This window comes from Acomys russatus, chromosome 20 (assembly GCF_903995435.1).
Source record: "Acomys russatus chromosome 20, mAcoRus1.1, whole genome shotgun sequence".
Taxonomy (NCBI): domain Eukaryota; kingdom Metazoa; phylum Chordata; class Mammalia; order Rodentia; family Muridae; genus Acomys; species Acomys russatus.
Genome location: NC_067156.1, coordinates 32,803,634 through 32,823,894, shown reverse-complemented (window position 1 = coordinate 32,823,894; position 20,261 = coordinate 32,803,634). Strand labels below are relative to the sequence as shown.

General features: G+C 41.5%; 1 protein-coding gene across 3 annotated transcripts in view; it reads left to right on the top strand.

The window, feature by feature from the left end:
• Window positions 1–20,261, top strand: part of LOC127204698 (uncharacterized) — a 91,513-nt gene that overhangs the window by 47,308 nt on the left and 23,944 nt on the right. For all 3 annotated transcript variants that reach the window (XM_051163937.1, XM_051163935.1, XM_051163936.1), the window contains one exon: window positions 12,406–12,650. In XM_051163937.1, coding sequence (XP_051019894.1) covers window positions 12,406–12,650 — 245 coding nt within the window. The remainder of the gene's footprint in view (window positions 1–12,405; window positions 12,651–20,261) is intronic.

Below are 20,261 nucleotides of genomic sequence, written 5' to 3'. Positions count from 1 at the left end.
AGGAGACACTGTCAAGAGAACAAAGCGACAGCCTACAGAATGGGAAAAGATCTTCACCAACCCTACATCTGACAAAGGTCTAATATCCAAAATATATAAAGAACTCAAGAAATTAAACACCACCAAACCAAACAACCCAATTGAGAAATGGGGCTTGGAACTAAACAGAGAATTCTCAACAGAGGAATATCAAATGGCCGAGAAACACTTAAAGAAATGCTCGTCCTCGTTAGTCATCAGAGAAATGCAAATCAAAACGACACTGAGGTTCCATCTTACACCCATCAGAATGGCTAAGATCAAAAACTCAAATGACACCACATGTTGGTGAGGATGTGGAGAGAGAGGAACACTCCTTCATTGCTGGTGGGAATGCAAACTAGTACAACCACTTTGGAAAGCTATCTGGCACTTTCTCAGAAAAATGGGAATAGGGCTTCCTCAAGACCCAGCTATCCCACTCCTTGGAATATACCCAGAGGATGCACTACCACAGAACAGGGACATATGCTCAACCATGTTCATAGCTGCCTTATTCATAATAGCCAGAACATGGAAACAGCCTAAGTGTCCCTCAGTAGAAGAATGGATAAAGAAACTGTGGTACATTTACACTATGGAATACTACTCAGCTATTAAAAACAAGGAATTCCCGAAATTTGTGGACAAATGGATTGAACTAGAAATTATCATAATGAGTGAGTTCACCCAGAAGCAAAAAGAGTTAAATGGTATATACTCACTTATATCGAGACACTGGCCCAAGGGGTACGTCCCCATGGAAAACTTTACCTAACAGGAAAGTGGGTCAGAGGGGAGGACATCCTATTGAGACTTTAGGTGTGAGAAGCCTGGGAGAATGAGGAAATAGAAGGATCCAGAGGGTCCTGGAAAACTATAGTCGGGTCTGGGCCCTAGGGTCCTCCTCAAAATATGACACCAGTCAAGGAAAATATAGGCAGTAAACTTCAAACTCCTACCCAGACTAGCCGATGGACAGGACATTCTCCACTGTTAAGTGGAGAAGGAGATCTGACTTTCACACAAACTCTAGTGCCCCATATTTGACCATGTCCCGTGGATGGAGATGCCTGGTGGCACTCAGAGGAAGGATAACAGGTCATCAAGAAGAGAGTCGATACCCTATGAGCATATACAGGGGGAGGAGGTCTCCCTCAGTCACAGACATAGGGGAGGGGAATGGGGGGGAAGCGGGAGCGAGGGAGGAATGGGAGAATACAAGGGATGGGCTAACAACTGAGATGTAATTTGAAGAAATTAATAATAAAAAAATTAAAAAAAGGAAGAAAGAAAAAAAATAAGTAAAGAAGAAATGGGATTAAAGGTTTTCAACATTCAGATTATCTTTCCATTGTATTACTTCAAGTCTAATATTCTGGTCCACTCAGTTGTTTAGTTTACCATGTTTATTTAGAACTTAACCTATACTAGGAACTTAGGAACTACAGATTCAAAGATGAACAAAATGTACCATATCCTATAAGAATTTATAGTCTAGCGCAGGCTTGCAAGATTGTTCTCTGAATGGCCATATTTTATGGGACCTTTCATTTCTGTCACAACTATTCAGATCTGCTATTATAGCCAGAAAGCTGTCACAAATAACACATAGATCAAGGAATATTCTGCCCCACAGTAATTAGGCTTATAAAAACTGGCAATGGTCTGGACTTGGCTAGAAGGCTTCATTGCTGGCCACTGCTCTATTAGAAGAGAGATAAGTCAATGAATGTTGTGGAGTGGGGTAACTGAGCTAACGGAACCTAAACGATTTCATAAAATAACAAAAAGACATCAAATTAGACTGGCAATTACGGAGGTACACAGGGAGGATTTCTAAAGGAGATGTCCATGTGAGCTGTGAAGCAAGAGCCAGAGTTTGGAGAAAGAGGATGCTCTAAGCAGAGGGACAAATGAGCAAGGCAAACACCTCAAACAACGATGCCTTTAATGTAAGCTGAGAGGAATCTGGTGAGGCTGTGGGGAAGGACACCTAGTTTAGCAGGAAAATGAGCTAGTGAGCAAAGTCCAGCCTTGCTGTGATGGGCTACAGCTAAGAAGCAGGACTACTTGATACTGTGCTGAAAGTCTTAGGGTCACAGGGAAACAAATAAGAGACTCTGAGCAGGAGAACAGATCAGAATTTGTTAGCTGCCAGCTGCAAAGAAAATGCCTTACTATGCAAGCTTCACAGTCAACTAAGTAGAAAGCAATGGTAGTGTTAAGAATAACCAGTAAGAGGGGCTGGAGACACGGCTCAGAGATTAAGGGTACTCTCCATCTTCCAGATGGACCTGGGTTCAATTCCCAGCTCCCGCGCGGCAGGTTACAGCCACCTGTAACTCTAGTTCCAGGAGATTTGACTTCCTTTTCTGAACTCCACAGGCACCAGGCACAAATTTAGTGCACAGATATGTAGGCAAAATACGCATAACGCAAAGTAATTACATAATGAGAAAAAGTCACATTTTTAAAAAAAGAAGGAGCAGTAGGATGATCAAGATGGTGCTGGGAGAGTAATGGCGGAAGTGGAATGAGCAGTTCTTGCTGACTTGGTGTGGGATGTGGGATGACTCTGAAGGAAGCTTCTAGTCCTCTAGCCAATGCATAATGCGATGGCATGATTTGTGTAGCTAGGAGAAATCAACTTGGGGAAACGTATAGAATGAATGCATTAGTGAAAGACTCTGAACTTAATTTGACTACATGGCTTTGACACACAATCATCTAGTAGAATATAGACTGCCTGTAATTTTAGCATAGCACTACAAATGCGGGCCAGATGCATCCAGGTGCACACCTGCAATGCCAGCACTTTGAGGTGGGAGCCGGAGGATGTGGAGTTCAAGGTCACTCTTAGCAGAGTGGGGAGCGCCAGGCCAGCCTAGGGTACATGAGGCACTGGCTCAAAAAACATTACAATGCATATTAAACTCCTTTCGTATCTCCACTTAGTCCCCTTCCTTCCTCTTCTTCACTTTTTATGGAAGGAATTATGTTTAATGGGCTTATTTTATCACTTGTTTCTCTATAAATCTATACCCAACGTGTAGTGTTCTGAGTGCTGGCAGAATAATGTTACGGCAGTGCTCGTGTCAGTCTTCAATTTGATGTTTACTCACTACTGTTTGGGAAATTTGTCATGACCCATGACAAATGTAGGTCTTTCAAAAGCTCTATCCATTGTATTTCTGTGCTAGATGCTACCTCAGTTTACATACAACACACACACACACACACACACACACACACACACACACACACACACACACACTGTAATGCTTGGAAAAGAAATATAACAATAGTATCAATCTCATAGGGAGATGGTCAGGATGAGATTAATTTGTGTGTGTGTGTAATTACATATACATGTATATACCTCAAATACTTACACATATGTGTACATATAATCCTGGCTAAGGCTCTGGCACATGATAAACATCTAATGTGCATTAGCTATTTTTGTCAGTGTGACTGTTTGCATTAGGATTCAGCTGCTCCCAGTTGCTTGTTGCTGTGCTGGTCCCTCTGAGGACACAGCTCCATGTGATTCTTTAGTACATGCAGCAGGAAGGTGATTTCTGATTAGAGAGCAGGTCACTCTCTCCTCTTGTTGTTCTGACTAAAGCGACTGACTAAAAAGTAGCTTAAGGGTGGAATAGCTTGCTCAGCTTATGATTTCAGGGGATATAGTGTACTGTGGTAGAGAAAGCATGGTGGGAGGAGTAGGAGGCAGCTGGCCGTGGTGCATCTTGAGTCAGGGAGCAGAGAAAGATAGACTCTTGTGCTACCTACCTTTCTCCTTTTTGAAATTCAGCCCGGGACTCCAGCCCATGGATTGGAACCACCTTAAATGTAGATGTGCAGGTGTGTGTGTGTGTGTGTGTGTGTGTGTGTGTTGTTCTTCCCTCAATTATTTTAATCTAGTTAATCCCTCATAAAAGTAGCCAGAGATTTGTTTCCATGGTGATTCTAAATCCTTTCAGTTTGACAGTCCCTATTAACCACCAGAGATAGAGTGCATGGACATTGCCAAACTCCTCTCCAAAGATGTGGTGACAGCTTTTCTTTTGCCCATGCCAGGTGCCAACCCGCACTCCTTTGCCAGCACTGGCATATTGAAATAGTACCTGATTTTTAAAAAATTGGTTTGGTTTGTCTTTTCCTTATATCTGAGAGACTGATAATATACTCACAGGTGTGTTGACTGCTCAATTTTTCTTTTAGTTGACTATTCAAATTACTTGACCATTTTTTTTTATTGTTTCCCCCCTTCTTATACTGTAGGAATTCTTTCTTGTCTTTATTTTTTTCTAGAGCTGAGGAACAAACCCAGGGCCCGTGTGCTTGCTAGGCAAGTGCTCTACCACTGAGCTAAATCCCCAACCCCTAGGAATTCTTTAGATAGCTAAATAATAATCTTTCTTCCTGCTATATTGACGATTATACTATGTGTGTATTTGGCTTGTTTTTCAATGTGAAGTTGTTATTTTTACTAAAATCATTCATAGGATGATTTTATTTTTTTTTTCTTTTTCTTTTTTTTTTTTTATTAATTTATTCTTGTTACATCTCAATGTTTATCCCATCCCTTGTATCCTCCCATTCCTCCCCCCCCCCCCATTTTCCCATTATTCCCCTCCCCTATGACTGTTCCTGAGGGGGATTACTTCCCCCTGTATATTCTCATAGGGTATCAAGTCTCTTCTTGGCTACTTGCTGTCCTTCCTCTGAGTGCCACCAGGTCTCCCCCTCCAGGGGACATGGTCAAATGTGAGGCACCAGAGTATGTGAGAAAGTCGTATCACACTCTCCACTCAACTGTGGTGAATATTCTGACCATTGGCTAGATCTGGGAAGGGGTTTAAAGTTTACCTCCTGTATTGTCCTTGGCTGGTGCCTTAGTTTGAGCGGGACCCATGGGCCCAAATCTGCCTATCATATTATTCTACTTGTAGATTTCTATGACCATCTGTATCCTTTTATTTTGCTATTCTCCCATGCGTCTCTCATTTAGAGTCCCAATAGGATGCCTTCCCCTCTGTCCCAGTTTCCTGGTAAGTGAAGGCTTTCGTGGGACATGCCCCTTGGGCTAGTATGCAGATATAAGTGAGTATATACCATTTGATTCTTTCTGCTTCTGGGTTAACTCACTCATTATGATCATTTCTAGCTCAATCCATTTATCCACAAATTTCGGGAATTCCTTGTTTTTAATAGCTGAGTAGTATTCCATAGTGTATATGTACCACAGTTTCTTTATCCACTCTTCTACTGAGGGACACTTAGGCTGTTTCCATGTTCTGGCTATTATGAATAAGGCAGCTATGAACATGGTTGAGCATATGTCCCTGTTCTGTGGTAGTGCATCTTCTGGGTATATTCCAAGGAGTGGGATAGCTGGGTCTTGAGGAAGCCCTATTCCCATTTTTCTGAGATAGCACCAGATAGATTTCCAAAGTGGCTGTACTAGTTTGCATTCCCACCAGCAATGAAGGAGTGTTCCTCTCTCCCCACATCCTCGCCAGCATGTGGTGTCACTTGAGTTTTTGATCTTAGCCATTCTGATGGGTGTAAGATGGAATCTCAGAGTTGTTTTGATTTGCATTTCCCTGATGACTAAGGAGGTTGAGCATTTCTTTAAGTGTTTCTCAGCCATTTGATACTCCTCTGTTGAGAATTCTCTGTTTAGTTCCAAGCCCCATTTCTCAATTGGGTTATTCGGTTTGGTGGTGTTTAATTTCTTGAGTTCTTTATATATTTTGGATATTAGACCTTTGTCAGATGTAGGGTTGGTGAAGATCTTTTCCCATTCTGTAGGCTGTCGCTTTGTTCTCTTGACAGTGTCTCCTGCCTTACAGAAGCTTCTCAGCCTCATGAGGTCCCATTTATTAATGGTTGACATTAAGGCCTGCGCCGTTGGTGTTCTGTTCAGGAAGTTGTCTCCTGTGCCAATATGTTCCAGGCTCTTTCCCACTTTTTCTTCTAAGTGGCTTAGTGTCTCTGGTGTTATGTTGAGGTCTTTAATCCACTTGGATTTGAGTTTTGTGCAAGGTGACAAATATGGGTCCAGTTTCATTTTTTTACACATAGAACTCCAGTTAGACCAGCACCATTTGTTGAAGATGCTACCCTTTTTCCATTGAATGGATTTGGCTTCTTTGTCAAAAATCAAGTGACCATATGTGTGTGGATCATAGGATGATTTTAAAAACAAAACATGTTATAGAAGAATCTGTGATAATCATAAACCTTTGTCCAACTTTCCTGTTCATTCCCTTTGCTACACCTTAGAAATACATATTTTTATACATATATACACACTCATATATACATACATACAGAGAGACAGAGACAGAGACAGAGACAGAGACAGAGTGAGAGTCTCACTATGTAGTTTGGGCTGGCCTGCAACTTGCTATGTAAACCAGACTGGACTCAAATGCATAGCAATGTCTCCTGGGTGCTGGGATTAAAAGCATGCATAACCATGACAGGCTTGGAGGTAATTTTTTTAAACCTAAGAGTCTCGTTTTCTTATTTTGAATTTGTTAATGCATATATTCCTGAACCTAAGACTGGAACAGAGCCTCTTTATCCCAGGCTGTAACTATGACAGTAGCTCTGCTGCTTTAAGTTCCACCTCGGGCCTCACTGTGGCCATAGAAGTTTGGGTGCACACCCAGGGCTATGGTTTTCCATCTCTCCTCAGAAGCTCCTGCTACATAGCCTAAGCATGGACTTTCAGAACCCTCATGTTCTGGCAATATGTTCCCATGTCCTTTAAATCTTCTAAAACCTGTGGAAGCCTCTCAAGGCTAATAACCCCCCTCACTATATGTTGTCCTCACTATGGGTCCACTCATTTTTCTTTTTTCATCTGTAGTGTTACGATTAAATTGTATCTGTTGGGCCTAGGAAGCCAATAACTGACGCAAAGAGTCTGAAACGTAACTCAAAGCTGCAAGCACTATGCAGGGCAGAATCTAAACTGCTACTAATCTAACAATAAACTAAAATAAACTACTCTAATCCTCATAACCTACATATATCCCAAACACTTGCCAACTAATGGTCCTCCAGCGGCTTCTCTCCCCCCAACTCCCTGTCAACTGTCAATGTCAACTCTGTTAACTGCAGTCTCCTCCCCCTCTTCAGAAAGTCCCTCTTCTACTTCCTGTCCTTCTGCCCAGTTGATTGGCTAAACAGAGCTTTATTGACAGGTGTAACATCCACTCAAGACAGTCCTCCACACTGTACTTTGCTTCATTTTGCTGAGAAGCAGTGTGAAAGACAAACACAATTGTTCCACACAGCACCTCTCTACAAAATTCAGCAATCACAATCCAGAATTGCAGTTAATAATAACTGTCTTTATTTTTTGCATTTGGAGAATTCTGGTCTCAGATACGTTTTTCTGTCACTCAGACCAAGCAACTAAGAACTTAATGAGCTCTTAAGACTATTGTCATTGTTGTTTATCCTATGAACATCTATTTCTGGCCTCCTGAATGGGTCTAAGGATTTCGGATACCTGAGAAATTTGAATAGAGACATGTAAATTGTTACTTAAAAGATGATAGCCTTGGCTTAGCCTGTGTTCCTCCTGGGTTCTGGGTTTGCTGTCACTGTGGGAAAGAATTGTGTTTTTTTTTTTTTTTCTCCTGGCCTTGAGAGACCAAAGCTCATCTTCCCCATTATATTTTACTCATGTTGAGCTATAAATTTCCCTGAATGATAAATGGCTTCATTGAATTTTTACTTCCTCCTCAATTTCTCTGTATTTTAAATGAAGAAAAATAGCCCAGAGGAAAAAGGACTCACACACAGAAAAGTAATAGCTCTGCTTTGTGAAGCCTTGTGCTTTAGAGCTAGACATCGGTCTTCAGGCAGTCTTCAGTTCTGCTGCCTGGTGATCGGTGTTCTCCACACAACTAAAGACTGCATGCCTGGCCTGACTGGTTCCTCAACTATAAACCCAATGCCATTCTTTCTCATGGCCCAGTAGCATTGTCTGAAGACAAAGTACATGTGTCCTCATTGCTGAGGACAGAGAATGCACATAACTCTAGTTTCTTATTTTTGCTTGTCTACGTGTTTTGTTTTTAATGCAATCATGTATCATGTGCTGATAATTCAGTTGCAAATGACCCCTGTAGACAATGTTGCTCGGTGTGGATCTTGACTTATACCCATGCTTGCTGTGGTATTCAGTCAAGCAATAATCGTGTACCTATGCACTTTTCCTTAGATCATGCATTTAGGGCATGTAAAACATTTGCTTTCTTTTGTAAAGCAGGTGCCTCGTGCACTGAGATTATAGGGCCCTTTGTTTTGCTATGGGGTCCATAAGTCGTTCATAGTCACTGAGCATCTCATGGACTGAAGTCTAGTGGAACAGAGGAAGCAGTATATCCTGAAAAACTTAAAGCAAGACTGTCTTCAGAAGGGGGATCGTTTCTAATTTCTGTGTGTTTATGCTTCAGTTGATGAAATTAAAAGTGTTGGAGGTATGCCCTGTGCTCCTTGGCTGCTCCACGTATTTCAGAAGATATTGATTTCAGGCCGAGATTGGTTTCTATAAGCTTGAGATCAGCCTAGGAATACAAGTCTTAAACATGTTAAAGCAATTTTTAAAAGAAAGTGTTTAATATTTTGAAATGTTTAATAACTGTCACAAAGCTGTGCATAATCACAGGCTGAGTGGTGCAGTGTTGAATGTTATCAGAAGGAAGATGGAGTGGACCACAGTGCTGCGCAGAGGTAGGCAGAAGGGAGAACCTCCAACAGGTCTTCATGTTCATGTGGTCCAAGCCATGCATAGTGGTGCACACCTGAGATCCTAGAACTTGGCGGACAGTGGCAGGAGGATCAGGAGTTGAAGCCAGTCTCAGCTACTTAGAGTCGGAGGCCAACCTGGACTACACAACACCCTGTTTTAACAAGCAATAACTGAAAAAGCTCATTGGTTCAAAATAGTAGATTGATACTCCTACTCAATTCCATTAACCAGAGGACATTTCCAGGCTAGCCCAGGTGAGGGCAGAGAAATAACCTGCACTGATGAGGAGGGACAAAAGGGAAACATTGCAGAGAGGCTTGGAATCAGATAGTCACAATTCACTGGGAGAGGGTTTTTTGTTTTTGTTTTTTGTTTTTTGTTTTTTTTCCCAGCCCAGCTCAGTGACCCTGCAGGCTAGGCTTTCACTCCATTTAAAAGAAAGCTCTTGGGAATTTCTCTCTTGCTTCTAATTTTTTTTTATTCATTATACTGATGATAAACAGAACCATATTTCCATGAACATTTGAAATGGGATAGTAACACTTCTATGAGTGAGTGTAGATTTTCCGGTTTAATATAGCATATTGTAATGATCAGCACTTGATGAGCAAGCTGCCCGTCCAAGGCTCTGGGTGGTAGAATAGAAGGACAGGAGCTTGGGCTCTGACCGACTGTGCTTAAAGTCCTAGACTGTAACACATCATCCCTTTGTCTCTTTCAACCTTCTTATCTTTAAATGTGCACAGTAGTTCCCTTGCAGGCATATTCATAGTCCTGGTCGATTCTGTAAATCCATACTGAGAGAACGTCAGTTAAATTTAATTTTTAAATATTGGTCCTTCTATCTAAAGGCCTATGTGCAGACTCTTGAGTTGACGTTTGGTACCAGCCTCTCACTGGCCCTCGAGTTGGTGTTACACATTCTGCTTTGGGGTGGCGTTTCTAGAACACACATCTGCCTTCTGGAGTGATTTCATTAGGACCGGGCTTCTCAAGCCTGAAAGGAGCTGGGCCTCCCAACAGGTTTCTAGTGTGGTAAGTGGGCCACCTGCAGCGAGAGTGATGGTCCTCTTAGTGAGAAAGCCAGCCTAACTGAGTAGACTTCCTTTTCCCTGAGCAGTTCCTGCTTCATTATAAATGCCTCAATCACGAAACAGGGTCACTGAGAAGATCTGCAACCAATAATAGTGAAAGGATCGTAGTAATGGCTAGTATTTAGTGTGTGAGGGGGAATATGTGCCAGACACCATGTTAAGAGCTTTGCATGTGTTTTCTCATTTACCTTAGAGCTGTGCTATGAAACAGGTACCATGATTATCCCCATTGTGAAACTCTGACTTGGTCACCTGGAGAATGTCAGTGTTAGCGTCTTCCCCTGAGCCTCTGAAATCTAGAAGCCTTCTCATGTCTCACCAGGATTAGTTTTTAAAATTATTGCCTAAAAATCTAAGGAGGAAGTTCTTATTCTAGAAAATAAAATATGCTCCGTGCACCCAAAGGAGTATCTGGAACTACGCTTTATGTTTTATTATACATCTGTAGTCCTGACTACTCTCATATCTTGGATGAGTCTAGTCACACATCAGCTAGGACGTGTAAAGTGAACGATAAGAAAAACACAAGCACAGGAAAAGCTGTTTTGAAAGCATCATTTCATTATGCAACACAAAATTTCAGGAAAATGATTGATTACATTTCATTGTTTTGAACAGTAAACATATGTCCTTAAGCATATATTATAGAATGAGTTGAAGTGGGCTTTGCCCAGCAAATAAGTCTTTATGAAGGTCAGCTGATATGGCTTTTACTGGGTATGGAAAACCAGTTTTATACAAGAGCAGATCAACAAGAGAAAAACATGCAACTTTTATTACTTTTGCATTTACATGGGGATCTTTACAGGAAATTAAAGTCCAGAGAAATGACCAGAGTATGCTGTTCTTGTACCTTTTAGACAAAAACCAATAAACTTGAGAAGAGATATCAGGATTTACAGATGTCCTGGCCACCATAGTGAACTCTAGAGCAGTGGTCCTTAGCCTATGGGTTGGAAACAGTCATTTCACAGGGATCGCATATATCAGATGTTTACACCATGATTCATAACAGTAAAATCACAGCTATGATGTAGCAACAAATTAATTTTAAGATTGAGGTTGCCTGAGGAACTAATTACAGGACCGCAGCACCAGAATCACTGGCCTAGCATGTTGCCAGGTTGGGGGAGGGGAGGGTGTAAATGCTAAATGGAAAGCAAATGTAACTTTAAAAAGCATTTATTCATGTTTGCCTCAGCCCAGGTTACCAGTCTCTGATGGCCCAGGCTCTTTTCCAGCTTTGGTATAGGAAAGACGTTCCTCTCGAAAGAATGTCTGTGATTTGCTACATGCAGGAAGACATGGGACAGTGGCCATTTCTGATGTTGCAGTTCCTCTGGGGATTTCAAGTTAAAATAATTGATCTGTTCATTTGGGATACATTGAGATGGCATGTCTTTAATCCCTTCAATATCTCAGGGACAAGATTAACTGACATTTGATGGTGTTTAGATACTAGAAACTTGGGGAAGGGAAAAGGGACAAAGGGAAACTAAGGGTGAGGTAGAGTGAATTCAAAAGGTTTTAAAATGTACATAAGTCTATGGGCCTAGGGAGCTTCAAGAAGTCATGGTGGCATTGGTCAGGAGATGCGACTTGGGAGGGATGGCCTGGGAGAGCGGAGGTGGCAGATATCAATCAGTAAACATCATATTGGTCCAGTCTTCAAGACAATTGCACTTCAGAGGTATAGTGAGAAGAGACATTTATTAGCTTTATTTGTTACTATGGGCTGGTTTTTTAATCTCTTTCAACTCTTAAATTTTATGATTCTTTGACTTTACTATAACTTACGGTGGAGGTGGTATTAGCAAACTGTTTCCCAGAAGATAATGGTAGAAAGGACAAGTCTTCAATGTCAAGGACCAAAATGCCATCCGGCGGATAAATGTTTGTGGTGGATATAGTGTTGTTGTTTCTGTTTTTCCTTTGAAAATTACTTTTCTTCCTTTAAAAAAAATCTTTCTGTTTTCATGAACCAGTTGGTTCATGATCTCAGCCACAGACTCTTCCATATTGAGCTGTAGGCAGACCGTCAACAAATCATTCCTGCAAGGGGGTGGAGTAAACAAACAAACAACAACAACAAAAACAACAACAACAAAAACATGTCAGGAGGGCTAGGGGGGATAGGAAGAAAAAAGAGCAAAAGAGTACAAGTTCCATCACCCTTTCTTTTGTCTAGAAAGCCCAGATGAAACAGATTTTTGTTTTGGGGGAGATACGGTCACACAATGTAGCTCATGATATGTAGATAGGGTGGGCTTGAACTCACAGAGCTCCACCTACCCCTGTTTCCCCAGTGTTAAGATTAAAAGCATGAGCCCACAAACCCAGCCAGATGCCTTTGTGCACTACCGCACTGTGTCTCCGTTCTGGAAGCCACGAGAATGTCTAAGAGACGTATGCTGTAGCAAGTGCATTTAGCAAACTATTTTCTCTCTCTAGTACTCTCTATCCCTCCTGACAGGCTTTCTTTTGTTCAAACCCCCATCCCCACTGCAGGAATGACTTGCTGATGGTCTGCCGACAGCTTAATATGGAAGAGTCTGTGGCTGAGATCATGAACCAACTGGGCACAGATGAAAACGGGAAGATTTCCTTTCAGGACTTCACAAGGTGCCACATGCAGCTTGTCCGAGAAATCAGGAAGGAGGAAGTAGGCCTTTCCATGAAGTCAGATAAGTCCAGTAAAAAGAAGCTGAGGGACAGAATCACCTCCTGGCCCACGAGCAGTGACAACAGTCTGGGTAGGTATGGCCAAGTGTCAGTGAGATTATACCCCTTTGTCCCTGCTGCATTACCTCTAAATTGCCACCCCAGTCCTCTACTCGGCTTACGTGGGACTTCCCTTCTGGCCACTGCTTCTCTCCAATGGCTTATTGCTTCTTTTTTTTTTTTTTTCCCCAGTTCTGTTCTCACATTTTCCAATGGTAATAATGCTTTTAAATAGCTTTGGAAAACCAAGTGTGCAGCCAAAGGTCTGTAATCCCAGTACTTAAGGGGCAGAGACAAGAGGATCATGAGTTTGATGTCTAGATGAGAGGGGAAGGGCAGAGAGAGAGAGAGAGCAAGAGAGAGAGAGAGAGAGAGAAGGGAGGGAGGGGGAGGCAGGGAGGAAAGGAGGGAGGGAGGGAGGAAAGGGGAATGAGTATAGACAGTGCAAAAGCTTGAGAAGGGCTAACTGCATCGATAGTCCTAGGAGCAGTTGTAAATGTTGTTAAAAATCTTTTTATTTTTTTCTTTTTCTTTTTTTTTTTTTTTGTTTTGTTTTTCAAGACAGGGTTTCTCTGTGTAGCCTTGGCTGTCCTAGACTCACCTTGTAGACCAGACTGGCCTCAAACTCACAAAGATTCGCCTGCCTCTGCCTCCCGAATGCTGAGATTATTTCTTCCTTTCATGTCTGTTATAATTTCTTCTGGTACAAGACAGGAAGATAAAATGAATGTTCTTAATGATTTTGATAATTGGTGAACCTGGATGATAAATATTTGATTTGTTACACATATTTTAGAGTACTCAATTATATGTATATTTTTAATTTATTTTTTCACTTTATGTGCATTGGTGTGAAGGTGTCAGATACCCTGGAACTGCAGTTACAGACAGTTGTGAGCTGCCATGTGGGTGCTGAGAATAGAACCTGGTCCTTTGGAAGAACAGCCAGTGCTCTTAGCTGCTGAGCCATATCTCCAGGCCCATCTCTATGCATTTTAATTGTTTGAATTTTTACACAGCCAAAAAGCAAAAAAGCATCTTGAAAAGTAGCTGGAACAATGGCACAGAGAAAAATACCTATATCTTCTACATATATTTTCTTTGTTTTAGACCAGGATGGCCTTGAACTTATAGAGATCTCTCTGGATGCTTCACTTAAAAGTGTGCACTACCATGCCTGGCCCTTCAGGATTTTTTTTTTTTTTCTAAACCTAGAAACTGTCTCCTAGATTTTTCTTAGTTTCATGCTTTGATATGTATAACAAGTCCCAAGAAAAGTGCCAGAAAGTGATGCTTTCCCACAATTTGTTTCAGTTGGCACAGAAAATTGTGTACTGCCCCCACACACAGAGGGCTGAGGGAGATACATGCAGGTCAGTGTTCCTAATAGCATGTCCTGAGAGGTTTGGGTTTGCAACTTGACCCAAGCTAGTTATCTGGGAAGAGAAACCTCAGTTGATGAGATGCCTCTATCGGAGTGCCTACAGGCAAGTCTGTGGGGAGTTATCTTGATTAATGACTGATGTGGCGGGGCCTTGTTCACTGGGACCAGTGCCACCCTTCAGCAGCTGGTGCTGGACTGTATAAGAAATCAAACTGAACAAGCCATGGAGAAGTAATCCAATAAGCCATGTTCTTCTATGGCCCCACTTCAGTTCCTGCCTCCAGGTTCCTGTCTGTGCAGGGATATTCTTTCATAATGATATGTAAACTGTAAGATGAAATAAGACCTTTCCTGCCCAAATTGCTTCTTGTCATGGTCTTTATCGAAGCAATATAAAACAAACGAGGGCACAGTGGAATCATTCAATGTTACATTCCTACCATAATGAATGACACTGAGGTGCCAAAGGCGATTGCAGTAATGTATGCGCTTTCAGAAAAAAATTTGTATAGATATTTTATTATGAAATATTTTTCTTAACATTAAGGTAATATGTATTCACTATAGAAAATAGGGTAGGGAGAGGTAAACAAAAGAAAGGAAAATTCATCTTAATCCACCATATAGGAATAATAAACACTGATGTATTTGGTATGCTGGCTTCTGAAGTCTTACTTGATTTCTGTCTCTTCATTTCTCATTGCCTCTTACACTGTCTTCTCTACTATGTCTCTCTGTGAGTGGTTCGTTTATTTACTTATTCTGCTTATTTTTATTTCTTCCTTCTTTCCTCTATTCCTCCCTCCCTCCCATTTATTTGATACTGAGACTGAACATAGAGATTTCATATGGCCTCTTAAAGTATTTCCTTCCATTTGCTTTTTACTTTTATATAGTATTTAAAGGCACACTTTACAATGATTGCCTGACATAAAATGACACTAAATAAATATCAAGTAAAGGAATGAAATTGATTCATTCTGCCTAGCTTACTGTCCTTTTCCTCCCTAGGAACATAGATTTATTGTATAAATACATAAACACACACTCTGCATGCGTGGGGGGGGGGTGGTGAGGGATTAAGTAAACCATGAAACATCCCAATGATTGAATGCTGTAGGGTCATTAAAATAATGAATAAATGTGTTTTCAATCTGAATATGGACTGTTAAAAGATCTTTGTGTGATTCTGTTCTGTTTTATAGGCCTGACTCGCTTAGAACTTACTATATAGACGAGGCTAGCCTTAAACATTCAGCAATCTCCTGACTTCCTGCCCACTGCTAGGGTTATGGGTGTGTGCCACTGCATCAGAACACTACAGCAGACTAATATTTATTCTAATATGTCTGTAGTAGAAGCTTATGCAAATTCTGAATGGGAAATTTGAAAAGAACTGATGGTAGCATCATATTGGTTTTATCAGCTCACAAGATTAGCTCAGCCAAGAGAAAAGCTGAAAATAACTTTCTTTCAGTCTTTGTTATAAATTCATATTCCTGAAAGAGAAGAGGTAACTTAAAAGAGATGAATCGTAATGCATGTCAGGAATTGAGTAAGAACCAGAAGTTGTGAAGCCCACTACCACTTTATTCTGGTCATGGATGCCTCAGAGTCTGAGTGTGAATCTTTTTGTCATTTGTAGTGCCAAAATAACGCTCTACAAATCACTTAAACTCTCCGTGTCTCTTCTTGCTCAAGTGTAAGGTGGGGCAATTATTGTTCGCAGGAGCAGGAGTTAACACACGTGTGCGGCCATGTGAAGCAATGGCTGGCTCGTACTGACAGCTGACTACAAGCGTCTTAGGCCATCGTGCAGTACTTTTAGAGAAATACTGAGACAAGATGCTTTATAAAGAAAAAAATAAATCGTTTAGGTCACAGTTGTGAAGGCCCGTGTGGCTGCATCTGGTGATGGCCTCCCTAGATGCTCTCATTTGGCCTCATGGGTCTAAACAGGTACATTTTAGTGCCAGAGATTTGTGCATGTATTTCCATGGGGTCTAGAAAAAGGTAACGGTCATATGTATTCCTGCATCATTCGTAGGCATCCCAACCTTAACACAATAAAGTACAATAATTTATTTCCCTTCTACACATCCTTTCTCTAGTGCCTCCTCTTAAACGTATCATTACCAGGGAAATAGCTGAATTTAGGAAATGTCACTGTCTGACTCTTTGCTAAGCTCGAAAGTCCCATTGACTCTTCTCTCCTTCTTTTTAGATTTTATTTTTATCATTTCATGTGTATGAGTGTTTTACCTGCATGTATGTCTGTGTGCCACATGTGTGCCTGGTGCCCAACGAAGTGACAGTCATCCACGTGTGTGCCGAGAATCGAACCTGGTGCTTTGTAAGAATGGCAAGTGCTCTTGACTGCTGAGCCAAACTCAGCCACCAATCTTCTGCCAAAGTAGATCCAGAACCTTTGCTTTCCTGCACCATGCTGTCAAAATAACCACCATATCTACAGGTGCCAGTAAAGAAACCCTAAAGTGCCTCCCACTCTCTTCTTTCCTACTCGCAACCTTTTCTTCTCTGCTCTGGGGTCATAGTTGTCTCTTAGCCTTATGAAAGCATACTTAGATCATGTGTTCTGTGTCCTCCTCATCTCCACAAACCCAAGTCCTTACCACAGTCCGGCCCATGCTTGCTTCTCCGAGTTGATCTCAGGGACTCCCTTGACTTGCACTGTATGTTCTACTCTGGTTTTCAGCCAGCTGCCTCTGTTCTAAATCCATGTTTTCTGTGACCTTCTTTTAGCATGACTGGCTTTTTCCTGTTACTCAGACTTCAGCTTACTGACTGGTCCTCAGGACAGCCGTTCTTTAGCTAAAGCTGCCTCCTCTCATTCATGTTTTCACTCTTCATGCCCACGAGCTGCACAGCGCACAGCCTTACCTAACATTACAGTATGAGTTTACTTGAACATGCAGTTACCTGTTTCCCCGAATACAATAAAACTCCCATTAGAGTACTAAGGGACTTGATTGTCTCTTATGCTCCCATACTCCTGCAGCACTGTGACAGTTCATATTGATTGTCAATTTAATAGGATGTAGGATTCTTCAGGGGACACGCCTCTAGGTGTGTCTATGGGAGACTTTTTACAAGGCTGAATGTGGTTAGAACCATTCCATGGCTTGGAGTCATCCTGGATTTAATAAAAATGATAAAGTGAGCTCAGAGCCCCAGCATTAATCTCTGTGCTACCTGACTGCAGAGGCAGTGTGGTTAGCTGTCTCAAGTCCCTGCCTCGACTTACTGCCATGATGGACTGCAGCCTCAAACTGTGAGGCAAAATAAACCTTGCCTCCCTCGATGTATTGTTTTCAAATTCTTTGTCCCAGCAATACAGACACTTAGAAGAGCCCCTGGCTTGGGGAAGATGCTTGATGCGGAGATGGTACATGAGTGACTGAGCTCAGGCTGCGCTGTGAGCATGCTCCTTTAAGGATGAACAGAAGCACAGTGTACAGTTTCAGACACTGACAAATACGCAGTTTAATTGTACAAAAAGATGAGCATGAGAAATTAAGTTGCAGAGCTTCAGTTTGAACCCAGGATCCTACACGTTTGGGGCAGGTACTCTACCGCTGAGCTGCATCAGTCCTAGCGATGGTGTTCAGATTACAAAATGAGAGACACTGACTGCACTTACACAGTCTGTAAGCCGAGCTGAAAAAAAAAAAAAAAATGCCCTGAACATGAATCGTAGGAAAACATAAGGATTTTACCTGTGGCTATAAAGATGAAGAAAAATGAAAGCATGTTGGGCTGTCATGAGAAAAGCCTAAGAAAAAAACTTCAGTTTCATGATTAACTGCCAAAGAAACTTTATTGTCGGCTCTGACATTTCACAGCACATCCATGCAGGGAGTCGAGTTGGCAGAAAAAGAACTGTCAAAACATTACATGCTCAACTTGGAAGAGGAATTTCAACAGATTCATTTATCCTGAGTGTTTTCTGTGGAACGGTGATTTCAAGGGATGATCATAAATATTATGAGAAGAAAGAATTCCTTTGTCAAAGAATTTGAAAAGTTTGGGTTAAAGCAGATTAATAGTTTTCTCTCCTGCAAGATATTTCAGAGCTTTTAATGTGCTAATGCTTCTCAGGACTCTCCAGGAGAGAAATAATACATCACAGTTCCCTAGCGCAATTGACTGTAGATTTTTTTTTACACACAGAAAACTCTCTGCTCAAATGTGCTTTGGGGAAAAATTAAGATTCCTAAACAACTAGAAATTAATACATTTTCATATCCATTTAAGATCATCTTAAAATAATATTTTTAAATCCTTATCACCAGCAGACATCAGCTGTGTAGTTTGATAGTTACAGCAATGACAATAAGAAATGGTTAAAATTGCTAATATTTATTGTGTGTCCCAGATGACTTTTAAGCAATTGACTTGTGTTATGTACTTGAAAGATACCAGGTCACCACTGAGTTTCTGTGGGACTCCAGGTGGGTGCTTAATTATCCTGATTTTTTTTTTTTTTTTTTTTTTTGGCTTTCTTAACCTTAAAGTTAGATCGTGTGTGTGTGTGTGTGTGTGTGTGTGTGTGTGTGTGTGTGTGTAGTTGGGGCAATTTAGTAAGCTACCATCTGTAAAGCTGTGCTTGTTCACAGTAGTCTCTCAATAAGTGAGAGTTCCTATGGTGATTAACAATAGGCTCCTCCTTCCTTAAAGGAGGAATCAGAATCAGGCTCTAAGCCACAAAACAAAGGTGTGAAGAACACCAAGAAGTTGTCTGATGAATGAGATAATTCTCTGGGTCCCTAGCAATGTCAGTTTTTAGACAGAAATCTCATGCAGCCCAGGCTATCACTGAGCTTGCCAAGTAATTGAGAATCAACTACTTTTGCCTGTGAGTGCTGGTACAATAAGTGTGCGTCACCATCCCAGTTCCCAGTAATTTTAACACAAAATCTTAGATGACCAAGATAGATATGAGCACTGTTGTCTGGGGACGTGTCAAAAAATTGCAGGCGTGTGGCCCCCAGGTTCTTGAGAGGAGATACAAGGACTACTCATGTTAGTTCAAGCCCATTTATTTGACATTAAAGTGACTGGTCTGCCATATGAAAAACAGCTGTGAGTTTTCTGTATACCACGTGGATTTCCTTCTCCTTGGCTGTAGATCTCCCTGGGGAACGATGGAAGAAAGACTGATGTAGGAAAACTTGTTGTCTACTTTATTGGGGTTTCTTATACCTCTACCTTCCTTTCAACCCCCAACACTAGGTAGGAGAGAAAGGTTAGAGGGAAAAGGGAACTTCAACCTCTTTAGACTTAATTCCACGAGGCAATTCCAATCTTTGTAGCCAGTATATCCGGCAGTCCAGCTAACCAGTAAGCACAGCAGCAGGACGAACCAGCAGCAGCCTTCTCCATCCTCAGACTCCCTTTCCTCTCCTTACCTTGGTGTTGATCCCCTCTCAGAGTCTTCAGAATTAAGCTATCTTCAGCTGGCAAAGGTCACGCCCTTCTCAGAGCCGCATGAGGCAATCATCATTAACAGGTGTGGAGAAAGTAAAATACAAATACAAAAAAAAAAAAAAAAAGTATTTATATAACATAACGAGATTTTTAAAGACACCCAAACTTCCACTACAGGCTGACTGTAAAAATCTCAGGTATTTCAGTGAGGTCTCTCAGAGGGATCCCTTCATTCAAGGGGCTCTGGATCTGCAAATTTGCTCAAGTCTAGAAATTGACTCTCAGGCTAAGATTGAATCCAATGTAGCCCTTTAAATTTTTTTATTTGAGAAATTTTCTGCTTACAGAGATCAAACAAACACTTACTAGGCTTATCTATTTCATTCGTGAAAACATCCGGAGAGGTTAACCAATACCAAAGGCCCACACGGGTTACCTTGTCTGTGCTGTCTATAGTGGTACCTGCTCTTGCCAGGTGGCTGTTCACTGCTGCCACCTGGCCCCTGCTACCCTGGGGCCCAATTAAACCCATTGTATTCAATACATCCAATTGAGCAGCACCATCTGCAATCTTAAGATCTGGCACAAGGAAAAGAGTGACAACAAAGCTCTCTCCGAGTATGCCAGTGCCCTCTCACCATTTTGTGTCTTATAGCATTAGTGAAGGGCATGCCTTCCAGGCTTTCCCGCTATGGAGGATTTGGTTTTGCACAGCATACCCACTTTGGCATCACAGTGTCTCTGAGCCATAAGACTCCTTCATCAATACCAAGCTAAGAGATACCAGGCATCTCCAGCTCCTTTTCAGTAG